The following is a 16,890-nucleotide window of genomic DNA, read 5'->3' as shown; positions in this document are numbered from 1 at the left end:
AGAAAACTCCGCTAAAACAACCAAGCAGCCAGCCATATCGCAGACGATAAAGACGAAGTTTGAGGAGCGCGGGCCCAGCTGGCTGACGTTCAGGTGCCTCCGGTCCCACTTTCTCGCGCTTGCCTAAAATCCCAAGCATGGTCCTGGTAAATACGGTGCGTTTTATTCCGCTTTCATCAAACTACAGCGTTGCTCTTTCGGCGCAGTGTACAAGCTGCTTGATCGATTTCCCTTTTTTGTTTGCATTTCACGTTCGCAAAAGGCTATGTTCCTCCGCCTGCGGCACCACCAGGCGGTCTTGCTGCTCCGTCGCGGACCCGTTCATGTCATCGCGGCTTTCTTCATTGGCGCTGCGGTCATCGCGTTGTTCCTCAGCTGTGCTGGGTAACTGGCCACGTTCTATTATATAACCTTACAACGATGCTGCCCAATGTGGCGGTGTTTTCAGGAATTCACAAAAGCCACAGGCTCCATGCAGTGACCATCTGACTCAACTAAAAAGTCACCAGTTTCGAGCATTTCAAGCAGAGCATAAATCTCGCGGCGACTATCGCGTCTGCAAAGTATTACGCCAAAATGTATATGTTGCGAAAACAGTTCAAACTTAAAAAAGAAATGTCGAAAAAAAAGAAAACACGATGCGGTCTTTTTGAAGGAACCCCTGGGACGCCGCGTTAGTGACGTCACAATCAATTGCGCTTTCGCGTCATACGCACGGCGCCTACAGCACGTGAACAGACCTTTTGCAAAGTATCGACAACCCTGTACCCACGGTGGCTTTCCGCCACCATTGTGAAGGGCAAAGTAACCTAGCTGTTTCATCTGACGCCAAAGCAAAAAGAAGGGGGGAGGGGGGGTGGGGTGCGTCAGAGGTAGATATAAGATTTATGCCAAGTTTTGCTTATGTGAACGAAAACTATTTGCCACGCTATTCAGTAAATTAAAATGTGCGTTTCGGTATTGTTACACATCTTTTTAACGCCATATGCGTGCGACACGAAACGCGCTATGGCTTGTACGGTTCTTTAGCCAGGGCATATGTATAGAGCATTGCTTATTAAAGCTGCATCGAGAGAGTGTAGGAGCCGTAAGTGCTCATGCGTTCCAGGAAGAGTGTAAACCTTTAACGGTTCGGTAAGCGAACATTTCGCTTGCACTGGCGTGATTAATCTGAACCGCACTTTCGTCAGCAAGAGCGCTGTTGTGACTAATCGCACAAAGGCAAGGGAACGGTTCGCTTTCCGAACCGTCATAGAATCGCAGGCGCCGTTGCCTCCCATCCGAAAGTGTTGCGCTTTGCCGGCTGCCTCTGGACTCTTATTTGAATGTGGTGCAACGACACACAAGAAGGCGAACAGCCGATTCGGCACCACAGGGCATGCAGGCATCTCGGGACAAAACTCGGCGTCCGGAGAGGCCGTAACAGGACGAGACACCGCCCCAAGGCGAGCGTGAGCTTATTGAGCCCGTCCCTCTCTACGCTGGTACCAACTTGTGTATATTATGAAAATTTTAAGCGTCGCTTTCTGAGTCATTAGTAAATGTGACGGGGAAGTTACAACACTATACGATTTCGGGTATCAGTTTGTTGCTCTGTGACTGCAATCGGCCGTAAAAATAGAGTGAATGCAAGTGCGCATACAGGATCGGATTTGATTCCAACGTTCAATCCAACGAAATCCAGCGTTGTCTGCGACACTGCGCCCCTGTTCCAAACGTTGTCGAATTCCGCAGCACTGTCAAACTTGTCGCTACGATGGGCTCACAGAACTGCTATACGCAGTCACTCCGATTGGCTAAAAAACGCCAACGCGGCGGAACTGGACAGTGTAACCCACTCCCCTCCCTCGATCCCTCCCTGCCGCTGGTGACACTGTGCTAGTGAAGCGGACTGCAGAGGTCGACGAAAGGCGCTGGCGTCCTTTCCGAAGTACAGTCCCTATACACAATCTATAGGGACCTTATCCCGAACTGATGGCGCGTTCGCGTTCATCGCGTACCCGCAGAGTTGGCGCCGGCTGCTCGGAGCGCAACCGCGTGGCCTTCATCAAGACGCACAAGTGCGCGGGTACGTCGGTGCAGAACATCGTCATGCGCTTCGGTTACTCGCGTAACCTGACCTTTGCCATCGGGCCCCGCGACGTCTACCTCGGACACCCGACAAGGTATGTGGTGCGCTAAGAGACGGGACCAGCCAGTTGACGGCGTTCCAGGGGCAAAAATGTAAAAGATAATGTGGCTTAAGGACTCGCCATATCGAGAGCGCAGGTACACATAACATAGAAAAGGAGGGATGGTCACGCACAAATGACCAAGGCTTTAGCATGACTAGCATGGGTCGTGGCAGTGTTCCAAGGGCAAAAATGTAAAAGATAATATGGCTTAAGGACTCGCCGTATCGAAAGCGTGGGTACATATAACAGAAAAGCAGTGATGGTCACGCACAGATGTACCAATGATTTAGCATGACTATAGCATGAGTCGTCGCACTGAAGTTGAGTGCCCATATTGTCTCTATAAATTTTACGTGTGGACTGTAAAACATACCATGAACCAATGTTTTATAAAGCCCTAAGTGAGATTAAACTTGAATGTTGCTTCGAATCAGAGGTTATGAAACTAAAGTTTTCTTAATTATTCGTCATGTTGTGCTGGATGGTGGTTCAACGGAACATAAATTAATCCTCAATAACATTGAAGGTAAGATTTAACGGATGCTACAAGTGCACGAGATATATTTAGAGATGGGATTCTTCAGGTCACAGGCAAGCGTCTCAGTGAGCCTAAAAAAATCTGTCGTAGGCAGATATCATGGGCGTTGATATTTTCGTTCTGCCACTGTGGAGTTGAAATCAACTCAATGGTACGTAACAACAAATTTTAATGTCAGTGCTAGCTTTAAACCTAACAAGAAATGATAACATCAAAACCTGTGCGGCTATTGCTTTTGTTTAAGGTGAAGGAAGCCCCCTTTACTTTTTTAGCGTGAAGATGCACCACTTCAATGAAAATCACCCTTGCTATACCCTCACTCATTGCATGATCAAGACTACGGTGCACTTGTCTTCAATCGCGAGACCATGCCTTTCATTATATAGTGTGTGGCAATACCTAAGAATGCAGCGGTAAGTACAACGCTGTTCAGCTCGCAGTCTGCGTAGATGAACCAGCCAATGCGCTCGCTCCATTTTCACGACGTCAAGCTGGTAATGAATTTGTGTCTCTGTGCAGGGAAATTTAGTTTTGGGGCGGCGGAGGTACAGATGGAAGATGCAGTACGGTTTTGTAGGCGGAACTAGTACGGGGTTTTAAGGCCCCCTCATGTCACAGATTGCTGGCAATGTCCTCTCATTTTTTTCCCAAGGTTCCGCCACGACATGGTTCCCGACCTAGCTCGCTACGGTCGTCAGTACCACATCCTGGCACACCACAACCGCTTCTCGACGCGCCAGGAGTACGCGCGCCTCCTCGGCAATGACGTCTTCATCATTACCATACTCCGGGAGCCCATGGCCATGTTCGAGTCGCTCGCGGCCACCCTCAAGCTGAAGGGCATACACATCGACGACTTCGAGGTGGGCGTCAAACGGTGTCGCACGCTGCATTTCCGTAGAGGAACTGAGAGCAGCTGCGCAGGCTTTGCACTTTGTATCGCGCAAACGAGAACGACACACTGCAGCGAAGAGGACAGAACAAGCGGGAAATCGCAACTAATGCCGGTATAATGGAAGTAGTTCGTTGACTGCATTGTGCTCCTTTCACAGCGAATTTCTTGAGGGGACTACCCACCCCCCCTTCACCCCAAGCATTTCGTGCGACTATAGCGTGCATTGGCGCACTCTGCATCAGGTGTCAATCAAAGGGAACAACCAGCAGAAGCGCGACCTGCGTCGGAGTGCGAAATTTATTGCGGTAGACCCACAAATGCCGTCGGCGCCGCCGTCGCCGTTGTCGTGCTGTCCCGCTCGACGGCGTATGCGCGGCTCGCAGGCGGAGCATGAGAGGGCCTCCAGAGAAAAAGTGAACTCAACGAAAAAAAATTTAAGATGAAGCGAAGTCGATGTGCCGCGAACGCTATGCTCAATCACCTCCGTGGCGGAGCCACGGCAGTGTTCTGCCTTAATTCCTGCTGGCGTGAGCAATTGGCGCTCGCCACTGTAAGCACACTAGCGCGTTCCTGCTGATCTGCCGTGTGTATGTGCGCTACTCTGAGCGGAACAGGCAGAAAATGTCAAGCTAGAGTTATCTAATTTTTCACTTGGCACTGACTAATGCCGACGTATTCCCGTCGGTCTCATCTAATGCACCATCGAGGATGGATGGATGGACGGACGGATGGATGGAGGGACGGACGGGCGGCCAGACGTACGAACCACATGGTCTAGCTCGGTGTTATGCATGGTGGGGGTGGTGATAACTTTATTGTACACAGGGGAGTTGCGGACACGCAGGTCTTTGGGCCCCCGCAAGGTCCCACTGCACTCAAACGTTCATGTTCCGGAGGCTCATGACGCTGGCAGCCCGGCCTGTGGCGATGGCTTGATAATAATATTTGGGGTTTTACGTGCCAAAACCACTTTCTGATTATGAGGCACGCCATAGTGGAGGACTACGGAAATTTTGACCACCTGGGGCTCTTTAACGTGCACCTAAATCTAAGCACACGGGTGTTTTCGCATTTCGCCCCCATCGAAATGCGGCCGCCGTGGCCGGGATTCGATCCCGCGACCTCGTGCTCAGCAGCCCAACACCATAGCCACTGAGCAACCACGGCGGGTCTGTGGCGATGGCTTGCTTGGCCGGGTCCTCGGAGCGCAGTAGGGTCTCCCAAGCCTCCCAAGTAGTAAGGTGCTCCAGGCTCCGCGGGGGAGGATCCGCCGGGCAGAGGAAAAGGATGTGATCGAGAGTGGCTTTGGGGTGTTGGCAGAGGGTACAGGAGGGGTCGGTGTGGACGTGGTGATAGCGCGAGCGTATATAAGGGGAGGGTAAGGTGCGTGTTTGGAGCCGCCTCCAAAGTGTCTGGTGATAATTGTCGAGGGAGGGATGGGGTGGGGGGTAGAGCCGACGCTCGGCTTTGCAGGCTTGCGTCAGTTCACTGAATGAATGCATGCGCTCCCGTGAGAACCCTGGATCAGAGGCCGCCGGTGCCCGGTTCAGAGAACTTCGGGCTAAAGCGTTGGCAGCCTCGTTTCAAGGATTCCCAGAGTGGGCAGGCATCCATATGAGCTCCATGTGGCGGGGCGGATGTGCAGCGAGGGAGTCGAGTATGCGAAATGCAGGGACGTGAACTCTCTCGCGTGCAAAATTTAGTATCGCAGTTTTAGAGTCCGATAATATATACCGGGCCTCCGTGCGCGTAATAGCTATAGGGCAATGGCAGCCTCTTCAGCCTCCTCCGAAGTGGCAGTTGGGGATATGTGAAGGGTGGTAATCGGTTGTAGGTTGTGTGTGTCCGTGCTGCTTTGTTTAACGTTCCCCTATATGTTTGTTTCCCCGTTTGCAGATAGAAAATTAATTTAGAGTGCATGAACATTGTCAGCATAGCTAAAGGCACAAAGGGCCAAATTGTTTAGTAGCACTTTTATAAAGGACGAAGGGCATTCACACCGTGTCGCTTGCTTGGCAATATATGTTCACTGCGCTGTTCTACGATCAAGTAATATTTCACATGCTAATATAAAGGTATTGTGCGGTCACTGGCATAAAAACGTACCATCACGTCAGCAGTTTAGCCATTTCAACGTCCTAGCGCGAGATTTCCCACGATTTTAGCAAATTTTTTAATATCCCTAAATCTTCGAAAATTTCGCCAGTGTTAAAAAGCTGTGTTGCGAGCCGATGAACAAATGCATTCCAATGTACGCCTCTTTCGTTTCAGCAACAGCCGTGGCACAAGGTTACTCATTAACTTTTGTTTAAACTAGCCGCCTAAATTACAAACAAATCTACATTGAAAATACGTAAGACTAAATTTCTAGTGAAGCACCAAACTTGAAATTTCAACCATTTCAAGAAAAATCAGCACAGTCTGATTCCAGCCAAGTAATTACTGATGTATACTTATCTCCCATGTTTACCTTTCACTTATGTTCACAGAGTTTTGACATGCTGCTGAAACGCGTCTCGCATTTTGGTGCGAAAGCATCAAATAGCCCATTGAGCGAAAAAGCCGGCGTCTGTAGCAGCGAAACGGCACCTAAATTCCCATTGGCTGCGACGCCATATCAGTAGTGCACCTCGACGGAGCAGAGCGGGCTAATCGGAACACCTGTTGCCGCACTAGCGCGCCAGGAGTTCAGTGAAGGGAGAGGGCATCGCCGCGACGCCACGTCAACAGCGCGCCTCAACGGAGCAGATAAGGCGCCGCCTCGCCGCGGGCCTAGACGGGTGGTCGTCGGCGAGGCAGTCGCGTGACGCGCGCGTACAGGTGCCGCCCTCTCGCTCTCGGAAGCCGGCGCGCGATACGTATTGCTCTATCTCACCCACACTAGGCTTAGCTGCTGCTGAGCTTCGCTGCTCCTCGGTCTCTCGTCGCGCAGGACGTCGGTGGCATGCGGCGTCCTCGATTCTTCAGCAATATTGTCCAAATGGTTCCAACATGCTAACATAGAAACTACAAAAAAATAACCCAGTCGCACTAATCATCATCATTATCATCATCATTATCATCATCATCATCGGCAGCAGCAACAGCGGCAACGGCGGCGGCGGCGGTGCCGCCGCCGCCGCTGCCTAGTGTTCCTGTATATGCTCCCGCAGGATCATTTGACGTCATTTTTCGCGCTCGGCCAATAGCGGTGCGAGCGGCACCGGAAAAGTTATGCGCAACTCTGCTCCCTGGAACACTACCGCTGCCGTGATCAGTTGCCTTCACCCAAAAATATCACGTTCTCGTGACGCCTTCGGCAAAAATGACCTTCCACGTCCGCCGCCAAGGTCTGTGAGTGGTGGCGCTGGCTAACACTCCAAGGGTTCTACTAGGACACATAAATACCCAAGAAAACGAATGGGGAAATGGTGCCTCGGTAGCTCAATTGGTAGAGCATCGCACGCGAAATGCGAAGGTTGTGGGTTCGGTTCCCACCTGCGGCAAGTTGTTTTTTCAGCCACTTTAATTTCCATTAATTTATCGTTTCTTTATTTCATTTATTAAGCACAAGTAATGTCCCCTATGTTGTCCTTGGTGTCAGTGTTTGTTAGCTTCTGATGATGAGTAATAAAAATCGGGCCCCTCGGTTAACCCCCTTCCTTAATGTTCTATTTGATAATTCAAACGTTTCGAATCCCTGCTGTACCGCGTAAACACCCAAAATGGCGTCTCTGAATATGGCAGATGATATATTTCCGCGGAGTTCCGTCAGGTGGAGGAAGAGAGAGAGAAATAACAAAAAATAACAAATAATAAATAGCAAAGGAACTAAAGCCCCAGTCCGGGCCTCCTGGCCCAGACTGGTGCCAGGAGGCCCGGTGCAGAACGTTCTTGACGTGCTGCACCAGAATCGGCCACCATAGTTTTTCAGACTTTCGTGGGGGAGCTGACCGCTCCTCTCAGCTGCCGGGAAGCTCGTTGGATGATAGTTTAGAAAGTGTACTCTTTCTGAAGGCGGTGTTGGCAGGGCACTCCCACAAGGTGTGTTTTCTGATGGTTCATGCAGCTATCTCTTTGCTACATTCGAGTGGATGACAATTTTCTTTTCTTTCGTGGCGTCTCTGCCTAACGGTGTACGGTTTTCACGCAGGACTCGCGTGGGAAGGGACACTTCATGTCGTACCTGTCGGGGAAGCGCACCGATTACGGTCGCATCGGCACCAACCAGATGTCCTTCGACCTGGGCCTGCCCACCGGGGTCATGAACGAATCCCGTGTCGTCGTCAACTTCATCCGGCGCCTCAACTCTGAGCTCGACCTGGTGCTGATTGCCGAGCTCATGGACGAGTCGCTGGTGCTCCTCAAGCACGCGATGTGCTGGACCACCAAGGATGTGGTGAGCAGCACAGCACACATGCAGCACACATAACTCTGATTCGTTTCAAGCCAGTGAACCATTCTTTACGGCTTTGTTCTTGAAACTAAGCTCACGTTGTACGCAAGACGCACACTAAAATAAACATAAGAAAAAAAAACTGTCAACCTTGCCAAGACTCGATCTTGGCTCTGTCCCATGAAATGCGATAGTATTCTAACCAGCTAGTGCAATGCGACATAAATTTGTGTATCTAGATGCGATATTGCTTTTGGTTGCATCGGTGAGTCTGTGGTGTCCGAATGGAAGACGCGAACTCGTTCTCACCTTTCTGCAAGAGCACTATTGCGCTCAGTATGAGCTACAACGCGTCACGCGTTGTAGCTCATACTGAGCGCGATAATGCATCCGCGAGCGCAAGACATCGTTGCATTTTTTACCCGGCTTAAGTTTATAAATGCACTCCATCTAGATTCTGTGCTAAATGCACTGAAAAACACCCCTAAAGAAACTTAACTTTTATGAGACTTCGTTTCAAGAAAATGCACGCTAACCCGTCAAGACCCGCCGGGTTGGCGTAGGGGCTTTGGCGTCGCGCTGCTAATTACCCGAGGGCGCGGAATCGGATAGCGGTGACGGCGGCCACATTTTGATGGAGATAGAATGCAAAAACGCCCGTGTGCCCTTCATTTGGGGCACGTTAAAGAACCCCAGGTGGTCAAACACAATCCGAAGTCCTCCACTACATCGTGTCTCATAATCACATCGTGGCTATGTCACGTAAAACCCCAGAAATAAATTAACCCTTCATATGTAAATATAGTCCTCATAACGTTACTGTGGGTCCAGGTTGTTGTACAGCGCAATAGGTTGCTGTACTAACTTCGCCATGCTTGTAGGGAGAAAGAAATCGATTAAAAAATAAACAGCTCAGCTGCATACGTTACGCGAGGCCAGGCTTGTGGAATATACGGTTACTCAGTTACATACCGGTTAGTTCGCTCTGCGATTAGACTAAAAGCGCGTGTTAACCATTTGCCTTTTTTGTGTCAGTTTATCTGCTACACGATGATAAGCGGCTACTAGATTTATCTTCAAGACTAGAATACCATTAAAAAAAGTGCATCAGCATATTTCCATAGCTGAAGTAAACATGAGTCGGTACGGTTTCATTTGCAATTCCAAAATTGCTCGCTGCGATGCCAGTACGGAGCTTTTCAGACCATGTCTGTTGGGGTTAAACTTCTGTATATATATAGGCCCGTGATGACACAAGTACAAAACGTTTCTTGCCACCCACGCAGGCCCCATGCAAATGCCCCCGCAGAGATTTGTGATAATCAAGGTGTAATTGTTAGGCTCATCCTAACTGACCTGCGGTGTTTTAAGCATGAACGTTTTTCTGATACCTCCATATGGAGGCTAAATTCCCGCAGTTCCGAATTTACCGGTGAGAAGACAAATTCATCTCAACATCCCAATAGGCGGTCATGAATTCAAAATTTCTGGTAAAGCGGGCTATAGCTAGTATATGCCCATAAATTGAGCTCAAACTTTTTGACCCAAACGAATGCTGTCGGCATGAAACGTTGACAATTCTTCGTGGCGGCGAAACCTCGCAGATCGACTCATGGTAACGCCAGCATGATGTTTTTTTTAATATTTCTTTCTTTAGTCTTAGAGTGACACGTGGTTGGTCACTTATATAAGACGTTTTTCCCCGACCATCTTTATTCCTTTATATAGTGGGCTGATTCCTCTGGCCGCAAAGTCGGTCACATGTGGTGAGGTCACTGTGAAACTTCGCGCAGGTGAGCTTCCAGCAGGTTTCTTTAATCTTTTTTTTTCTTTAGTCCTAGAGTGACACGTGGTCACTTCTTTAAGAAGTTTTTCCCGACCATCCTTATTCCCTTATATAGTGGTCTGATTCCTCTGGCCGCAAGGTTGGCCACCTGTGGTGACGTCACTGTGAAACTTCGCGCAGGTGAGCTTCCAGCAGAACGCGCGGAGTTCGCAGTTCCTACCGAGCCGCATCCCGGACAAGGCCCGTCGCGCCATCCTGACGGCCAACTACGTGGACGTGGCGCTGTACGGCTTCTTCAAGAGCAGGCTGCTCGAGGAGATCGCAGCGTTTGGCGCCGAGCGAATGAAGGAGGAGGTGCGCGAGACAAGCGCATGCAGTGTTACGACTCGCGAGAACCGTTTTGCGAATTCGTGTTCTGTTACTCGTTAACCATCACCGTAACTGGACAACATCAAGCAGTGCACACGAGTGATGGCGGGCGCGTGCTCGTTGCTTTGTCAGCTCTCGTGTACGCTGCACGCGCACCCGCCAAACCACGCATGCAAAACGACTGGTTATTTACACTCTTTGCCGTAACTGTGAAGACTTGGTCGTTGATAACTTCCTTCAAACGAGTTACGGTGAATTACTGCTTCTGTGTTTGGGACCACAAAAGCGCGAACACGATTCTACACGAAGAAAAAATTGGAACAATAACTTTGGTGAACTAAAAATTGCATTCGTAAAAACATAAATAATAGAAGTCTTAGGTATATTCTGAATTATTTGACACGGTAATTATTCATGACTTGTCTGCTGAGCCTTCCACAACTGAAAGCACGCTCCAGCGTGTCAAGAACACTATTTTAGCTTTTTTTTCGCTTATAGGTCATTTCATACGTCTTACTTAGTGTATGAGATCTGATACGAATTAAGTGCTTTGTGGGCTTGAAGTGGAGCTTGATTTGGATGTGTATAATTTGTATACATCAAAAATAACATAAAGTAAAAATAATTATGCATATAAATAAAACGTTACCTTATATTGCAGAATTTATAATTCTTACAGTAATCCAAACATTTCTTTTTTTTTCATATTCTTAATTTATATTATTGCCATTATTCTTAGAATACATTATTCAGCCGCACTTGTTTGCGTTTGTGCTTGCGTTCGACTTCTACTCGCCTTGCTTTGACTCGGCGTGCTGTGAGTGTAGCTTCATTCGCGCGCGCCCGCCGCACTTTCTATGTACATGGAAGGGTATGGCATGGCGATAGGGGCTGTTGATTGGCCGCATCGCCTGGTAGGCATGGTGGTTGGCGTTTACCTGACAATCTCATGGCGCAAACAGAGGCACGAAGGAGGTGGCGAGGGACCTCTGCCTCAGCTCTTTCCCCTCTTCTCCCAACTTTTCTCACCACCACTAAATATCAATCATTAACGAAGAGCAGCACGCTCGCGAGAACGGCTCCCAGCGCTCTCAGAGTTGCATTTTCTTCAGCTCTCCTTTGGTTTTTCCCTTCTTTGGAACATAATTTTCATGATAAAGTTAACCTTAACCTGTAAGTAATCGTACATTGCAATCGAAAATTGAAAGAAAAGTAAATTTCTGCTACGTTTTGCTTCGGTTTATTGTCTCACTAAGGTCTTGTGAGCAAAAAACAAGACTGGACAATTAATTGCACGAACACAAAACACCGAGGGCCAACCATGCAGTAATATTTTATTGTCGTTATCGTGTTTGGCCGGAAATGTCTTGCTGCCTAAGTGACACAGCATGCTGTCCACAGTTATGCACACTGTGAATGGGATGAAAGTTATCGAGGGCGCGGGATCAAATCACGGCCGCGGCGGCCGCATTTCAGTGGAGGCGAAATGCAGAAACGCCTGTGGGTATCGTGCATTGGATGCACGTTAAAGCACTCCAGGTGGTCGAAACTAATCCGGAGTTCCCCACTATGGCGTGGCTCATAATCATGTGGTTTTGGCACGTAAAACCCCGGATTTCAGTTTTTTAATGAAAGTTATCGCATTTTGGCTTGGATTTCGTGATCTATCATCTATAGTAGACAACACAAAGTACACGAAAACTATTAGAAAACTATCCGGATTTTTTATCGATCCGAGAACCCAAACTGAATAATTACTTTTGCAATCGAGGACCGAATGGAATAACACGATATTCGATTCATTATCCTAAAATTTCGAATGTTCGTCACATCCCTACAATATAACGAAATTTGTCAATGTCTAACCCTTGCTTCATTGTGTCGAGCCTAGAGGAAGGAAAAGTAGAAGCGGACTTGAAGTGATGCAAAATAAGCCACAAAAAGTCGGCCCAACACGTTATCACGAAGCGGTTCATTTTTTAATGACTTCCGTTGCCGTTTTCAGCCACCTCATGGCGCAAGTTGACGAAAAGACAACATGCCTGACTGCCACAATAGCAAGTTACAGTGAAGTTTAAGTGAATACATTACAAGGAGTGAAGGAAGTTACAAAAACTTATCAGGAGTAATCGTGCACAGAATGGTTAGCGAAGCGCCGAAACAATGGCACATCGATTAAAACTGGGAACAAACGCACGGGACAAAGTACGTCAAGCACAGGCTCACGGTTACGTCACGCTCATACTCATGAATTTTGGGCGTTGCCCTTTCGGCAGTTTGTTGAACTTCACCAAGACATACTAAAGTAATTCAATGGGCAGCACATTCAAAAATTATATGTCAAAAGCTCGACCTATAGTTTCAACAAGTTGTTATTCGCAACGTTGAGAGGTGCGAGAGTGTGAAAGAGGCATGCGTGTTAGAGGCGCTGATTTGAGGTGTACATCGGTAGACCCGGGACGAGCTTGTGAAAGGTGTTGAGTGAATGTTCGAGTTTTCGAGTTTGTGTTTGTGTTAGCGTTAAGAATGGGGCGGTGTACAGAAGCCTGCTATACACGAGCGCAGAGACGAGCTGTGTTGCTTGTACTTCTCTAAGCCCGTGTTTTTTTTTTTGTTAATGATCCGTCGCGTTCGTGAGATTTCGGCGATATTTTTAATATGGTATAACGCTGGAGTTTGCACTGTTGTTGTGACTTATGATAAATCCGAGCATTCGGCACGATGTCACCTTTGATATACGTTTGCCTAATAATCTGAGTTATGTCAGGGCGTTTGTTTTCTTTTGGTATCGCGTTGGATTCATGAGGATGATTTCCGACTTTTCTGCTGATGGTTGGAGTCCGAGTTTGTGTAAGTGGTCAGCTATGGTGTCTACGTCTTCCTGAAGGATTGTTTCGACGTCCCCTGGACATCCGGTTTCGCACCATAGGGTAATTGTCGGCGCAGAATGTGTGATGAAGGGTTGGGATTGTGGATAGCTGCCTTGATATTGCTGTCATGTAGATGGAAGATATAATCGATCCTTGAGGTGCTCCACGGCTAATATTGATGGGGAAGGAAAGTGGCTGCGCGGCCTTGAAGCGTGCTGTCCTACCTTTGAGGAAACTACGTATGTAACTGTACATATCGGCGCCGCATCGAATGTCGTGAATCGATTTGAGTATGTGATCGTGTGTATACTTTATCAAATGCCTTTATACATATATATATATATATATATATATATATATATATATATATATATATATATATATATATATATATATATACATGTGAACGAGAAGAATGGGGGTTAACCGAGGGGCCCGATTTTTATTAGTCATACCATAAGAAGCCAACAAGCACTGATACCAAGGACAACACAGGGGAAATTACTTGTGCTTAATAAATGAAATAAAGAAACGATAAATTATTGGAAATTAAAGTGGATGAAAAAACAACTTGCCGCAGGTGGGAACCGAACCCACAACCTTCGCATTTCGCGTGCGATGCTCTACCAATTGAGCTACCGCGGCGCTGTTACCCCGTCCACTTTCTTGGGTATTTATGTGTCCTAGCAGAACCCTGGGAGTGTTTCATCCACTTTAATTTCCAATAATTTATCGTTTCTTTATTTCATTTATTAAGCACAAGTAATTTCCCCTGTGTTGTCCTTGGTATCAGTGCTTGTTGGCTTCTTATGATATGACTATATATATATATATATATATATATATATATATATATATATATATATATATATATATATATATATATATATATATATATATGGGCCATTCCATCTCAAGTGTACTCGGTGTTTTATCGACCATCTGCGATTCTGCTGAAAAAAATCATACTGTTTTACCTCAAAGTGCGAAGTAATTATTCAAGCGATTTTTCTTTAAAAAAAAAATTTCTAATGCCCTGAGGACGCTTTGAAGATGGCGCACACAAGTGAAACTATGCCAGGTATAAAAATTTCTACAAAGTTATTGCTTTGACCTGTTACTGCGAATATTTTTTGAAATAGTCGCCAGACGGTGCTCTTTCGTGACTATTGTCGTTTATTACATTTTGTTTTAATTTACATAATTTTAGCCGTAAGAAAAAGTCGACAATTGCCCCTTTTTTAATATTTTTATAAAGGAAAGTAACGTTTCCACGAGGAATATATTCACAATAGGGGCTTGATATGCGTGTATACTAGATGATAAAAATATTTGTATGAGAAATAAAGCCTAAACTTTTGCTTAATGTCATGGTAAATATGAAAAAAATTACGTTCTGACTCAATTTGTGGCTTCATTTTCGCAATGTAGCGTTCCAAGTAAAAATATGGCATAGTCGGCATCGGATAGTATGCTTTGCTATCTATGTACAAAGATTCAAAAGATTAAATTTTTTTTTTAAGCGAGAAAAAAATTTTTGAATTGCACAATCACAAGGTTGCGCGGAGCATCTCTTTGCTTCGCCTTCACTGCATAGCACGTCGGCCGGTGTTTCAGTCTCGCTCATTTTACGCGCTTCTTCTTTTTCTTTTTGAAGACGAGGTCTTTTTTGGCGACTTCAGGTTGATTTGCGGTTCGCGGGGACTGAGTTTCTGGCCATTGTCATCTTGTCATCTTGTCATCTTGTCCATTGTCATCACTAGAAGGCCTGCAATTTTATAATCTTACAATCTTACAGAAACGTGTTCTACAGTATGAGAAATAAGCCATGTGTGGAAATGTTCTTGCGGTACCCTATGAGCTGGAGCGGAAAACGATTCGGGTCCTCCAGGTATTCTTCAAGTATGTTCAATGTAAGCCGTTCCATTGTTTTGCCCACACATGATGTTAAGGATATATTGGTCTGAGGTTACAAACCGTGGCTTTCTTCCCTGGCTTGGGATCATGGTAATGTTTGGCGTTCTCCATTCGGCTAGGAGGGCGCCTGTGTTCCAAGGCTTGTTTATGTGCGAAAGCAGCGTTTCTTTGTCCCCGTTGAACAGATTGCGCAGAAGAGTTTATGTGATGCTTTCAGGGCCCAGCGCCGTACGTCATCCTACTGTTTTGTAATAATGCTATGTCTAGTTCTGTCATAGTGAAGTCACCGTCAATGTCGTTGTTTGGGGGGTGAGGGAGGTGCATGTAGTTTGTGTTCTGTGTACAATGGCTGATGTACCGCAGGTATGTAAATGGTCCGACGTTCCTCGAATGTTTTGTTTCTACCTTGTGCTTGCGTGTTTCTCTATTGTAGGGACCAAGCGCTTCCTTGTGCCGAGCAGGGCACGCAAAAGATGCCACGTGTGTTTTTTGCGTAACGTATTCTAGATGCTGTCGCAAATATGGTTCCATTCTGTTTGTTCGAGCGCCCGGGCATGATTAATCGCTTGAATTTTTCTATCGTCTACACTTTTACGTCACCGTTTGTTATGCGGTTGCTTGGAAAGGCTCTCACAAGCTTCCTGCGCTTTTTCCAGACGCGTGTGGAACGCGGGTCACGTCCGATCTGCCGGCACTGAAGTTGCATGTACGTCTGTAACTACTGTTTTAGTTTCTATTGAGGCATTTAGCCTACGTGCCTAAGTCAGGTCCAGCGTGAGTGATATTCTGCCTCAGTTCCTGAAGTTTGTCCCAATTTGTGAAGGTGACCGTAGCGCAGCAGTTCAACACGCAGAGTTAGCTTGCGAAGACAGGCTGCGTAGCGTAATCCTTCCTCTTCGTTTGTTTACTACCTCCACGGTGTCAGCAATTGCTTCTCAGGACAGACAAACACGCTACTACATTGGGCCTTCTCTTAACGAAGGGTGCGCTCATTTGTCTACTCTTGCAGGTGTTCGCGCTGCGCAAGATGCGCATGGCTATGTACGGCGACTGCGTGGACTCGGAAGATTCGGCGGACAAGGTGTTTCCGCCGCAGTTCGTGTACCGAGCCGACGTGGTGGGATACCGGCTCAAGAACGTCTCGCGCATCGTGCCGGCCTCCACGTGCCGCCAGCTGGCAGCCAACGAGCTCCTCTTCACCAACATGGTGCGCCGCCGCCAGCTCATGGACATCTCGGCCTTCTACTTCGCTCGCTGGGGCGCCGGCCAGGGGGCAGCACCGGTGACGTCTGCTGCGACCTCGTCTGTCGCGCTCCTTTTGTTATCACTCCAGCTAGCCTGGAGAGCGGTCTGCGGCTAGCAGAAGTGACGCCTTGCGCGTCCTTCCTCTTTCTTCTAAGCAAGAAAGAAATGTGTATATAAAACGTTTGATGATGAGAACGTTTGGTTTTATTCTGGCTGTGTTCAGCTCAAGTCGACAATTTACAGTGTATTAAAGGAGAACTCTTTGTTGGCTTAGTTGGCGCATAATCCAATGGCTGTCCGCTGTTTTCTTTTTTCCTTTTGATTTAAAGAGAAGTCGGAGAGATGCATTAGGCTTTATTGTGAACCATGGTTACGCAACAGCAAAACAGCAACGCTATACCGTCTGAAACCATACCTGTTTACGAATTCCCTTTCTCCTGCGGCTGTGTTTATGTCGGTCAGACCGGACACTGTACTGATATCCGTCTAAAAGAACATTTTAAGAGTAAGTCATCTCACGAGCATTCCCACGCAGCAAAACATTGCAGGGATTGTGAAAAAGAGACAAAGGTGTGCCTTCCGCTTTTATAAAAAAATTTTAATCCGTCATAGGGATTGTCGTACACGGCAGCTGTTCGAGGCGTATGTTATAAAGAAGAAAGCGCGTGTATGTGTTAGCGATCCCTCCATTGTGCTTGCCATTTGTGAGGTGCAATTTCTG

At 47.2% G+C, this 16,890-nt stretch overlaps 1 protein-coding gene and 1 non-coding gene across 2 annotated transcripts; one reads left to right on the top strand and one right to left on the bottom strand.

Annotated features, from left to right (window-relative positions):
* On the top strand, nucleotides 1-16,364 carry LOC135912300 (galactosylceramide sulfotransferase-like). Its single transcript, XM_065444691.2, has 7 exons — nucleotides 1-155; nucleotides 263-384; nucleotides 2,007-2,165; nucleotides 3,365-3,575; nucleotides 7,740-7,985; nucleotides 9,949-10,122; nucleotides 15,934-16,364. Exons 1-7 carry the CDS (start codon nucleotides 138-140, stop codon nucleotides 16,282-16,284), a joined length of 1,281 nt encoding a protein of 426 aa, XP_065300763.2. The 5' UTR covers nucleotides 1-137; the 3' UTR covers nucleotides 16,285-16,364.
* On the bottom strand, nucleotides 13,580-13,652 carry TRNAS-CGA (transfer RNA serine (anticodon CGA)). The gene has a single exon. It is a non-coding gene; the product is annotated as a tRNA-Ser (tRNA).
* Nucleotides 16,365-16,890: the final 526 nt, after the last annotated feature.

This window comes from Dermacentor albipictus, chromosome 6 (assembly GCF_038994185.2).
Source record: "Dermacentor albipictus isolate Rhodes 1998 colony chromosome 6, USDA_Dalb.pri_finalv2, whole genome shotgun sequence".
Lineage (NCBI taxonomy): Eukaryota > Metazoa > Arthropoda > Arachnida > Ixodida > Ixodidae > Dermacentor > Dermacentor albipictus.
The sequence above is the reverse complement of the archived record's forward strand: the minus strand, read 5'-3'. Positions and strand labels throughout refer to the sequence as shown.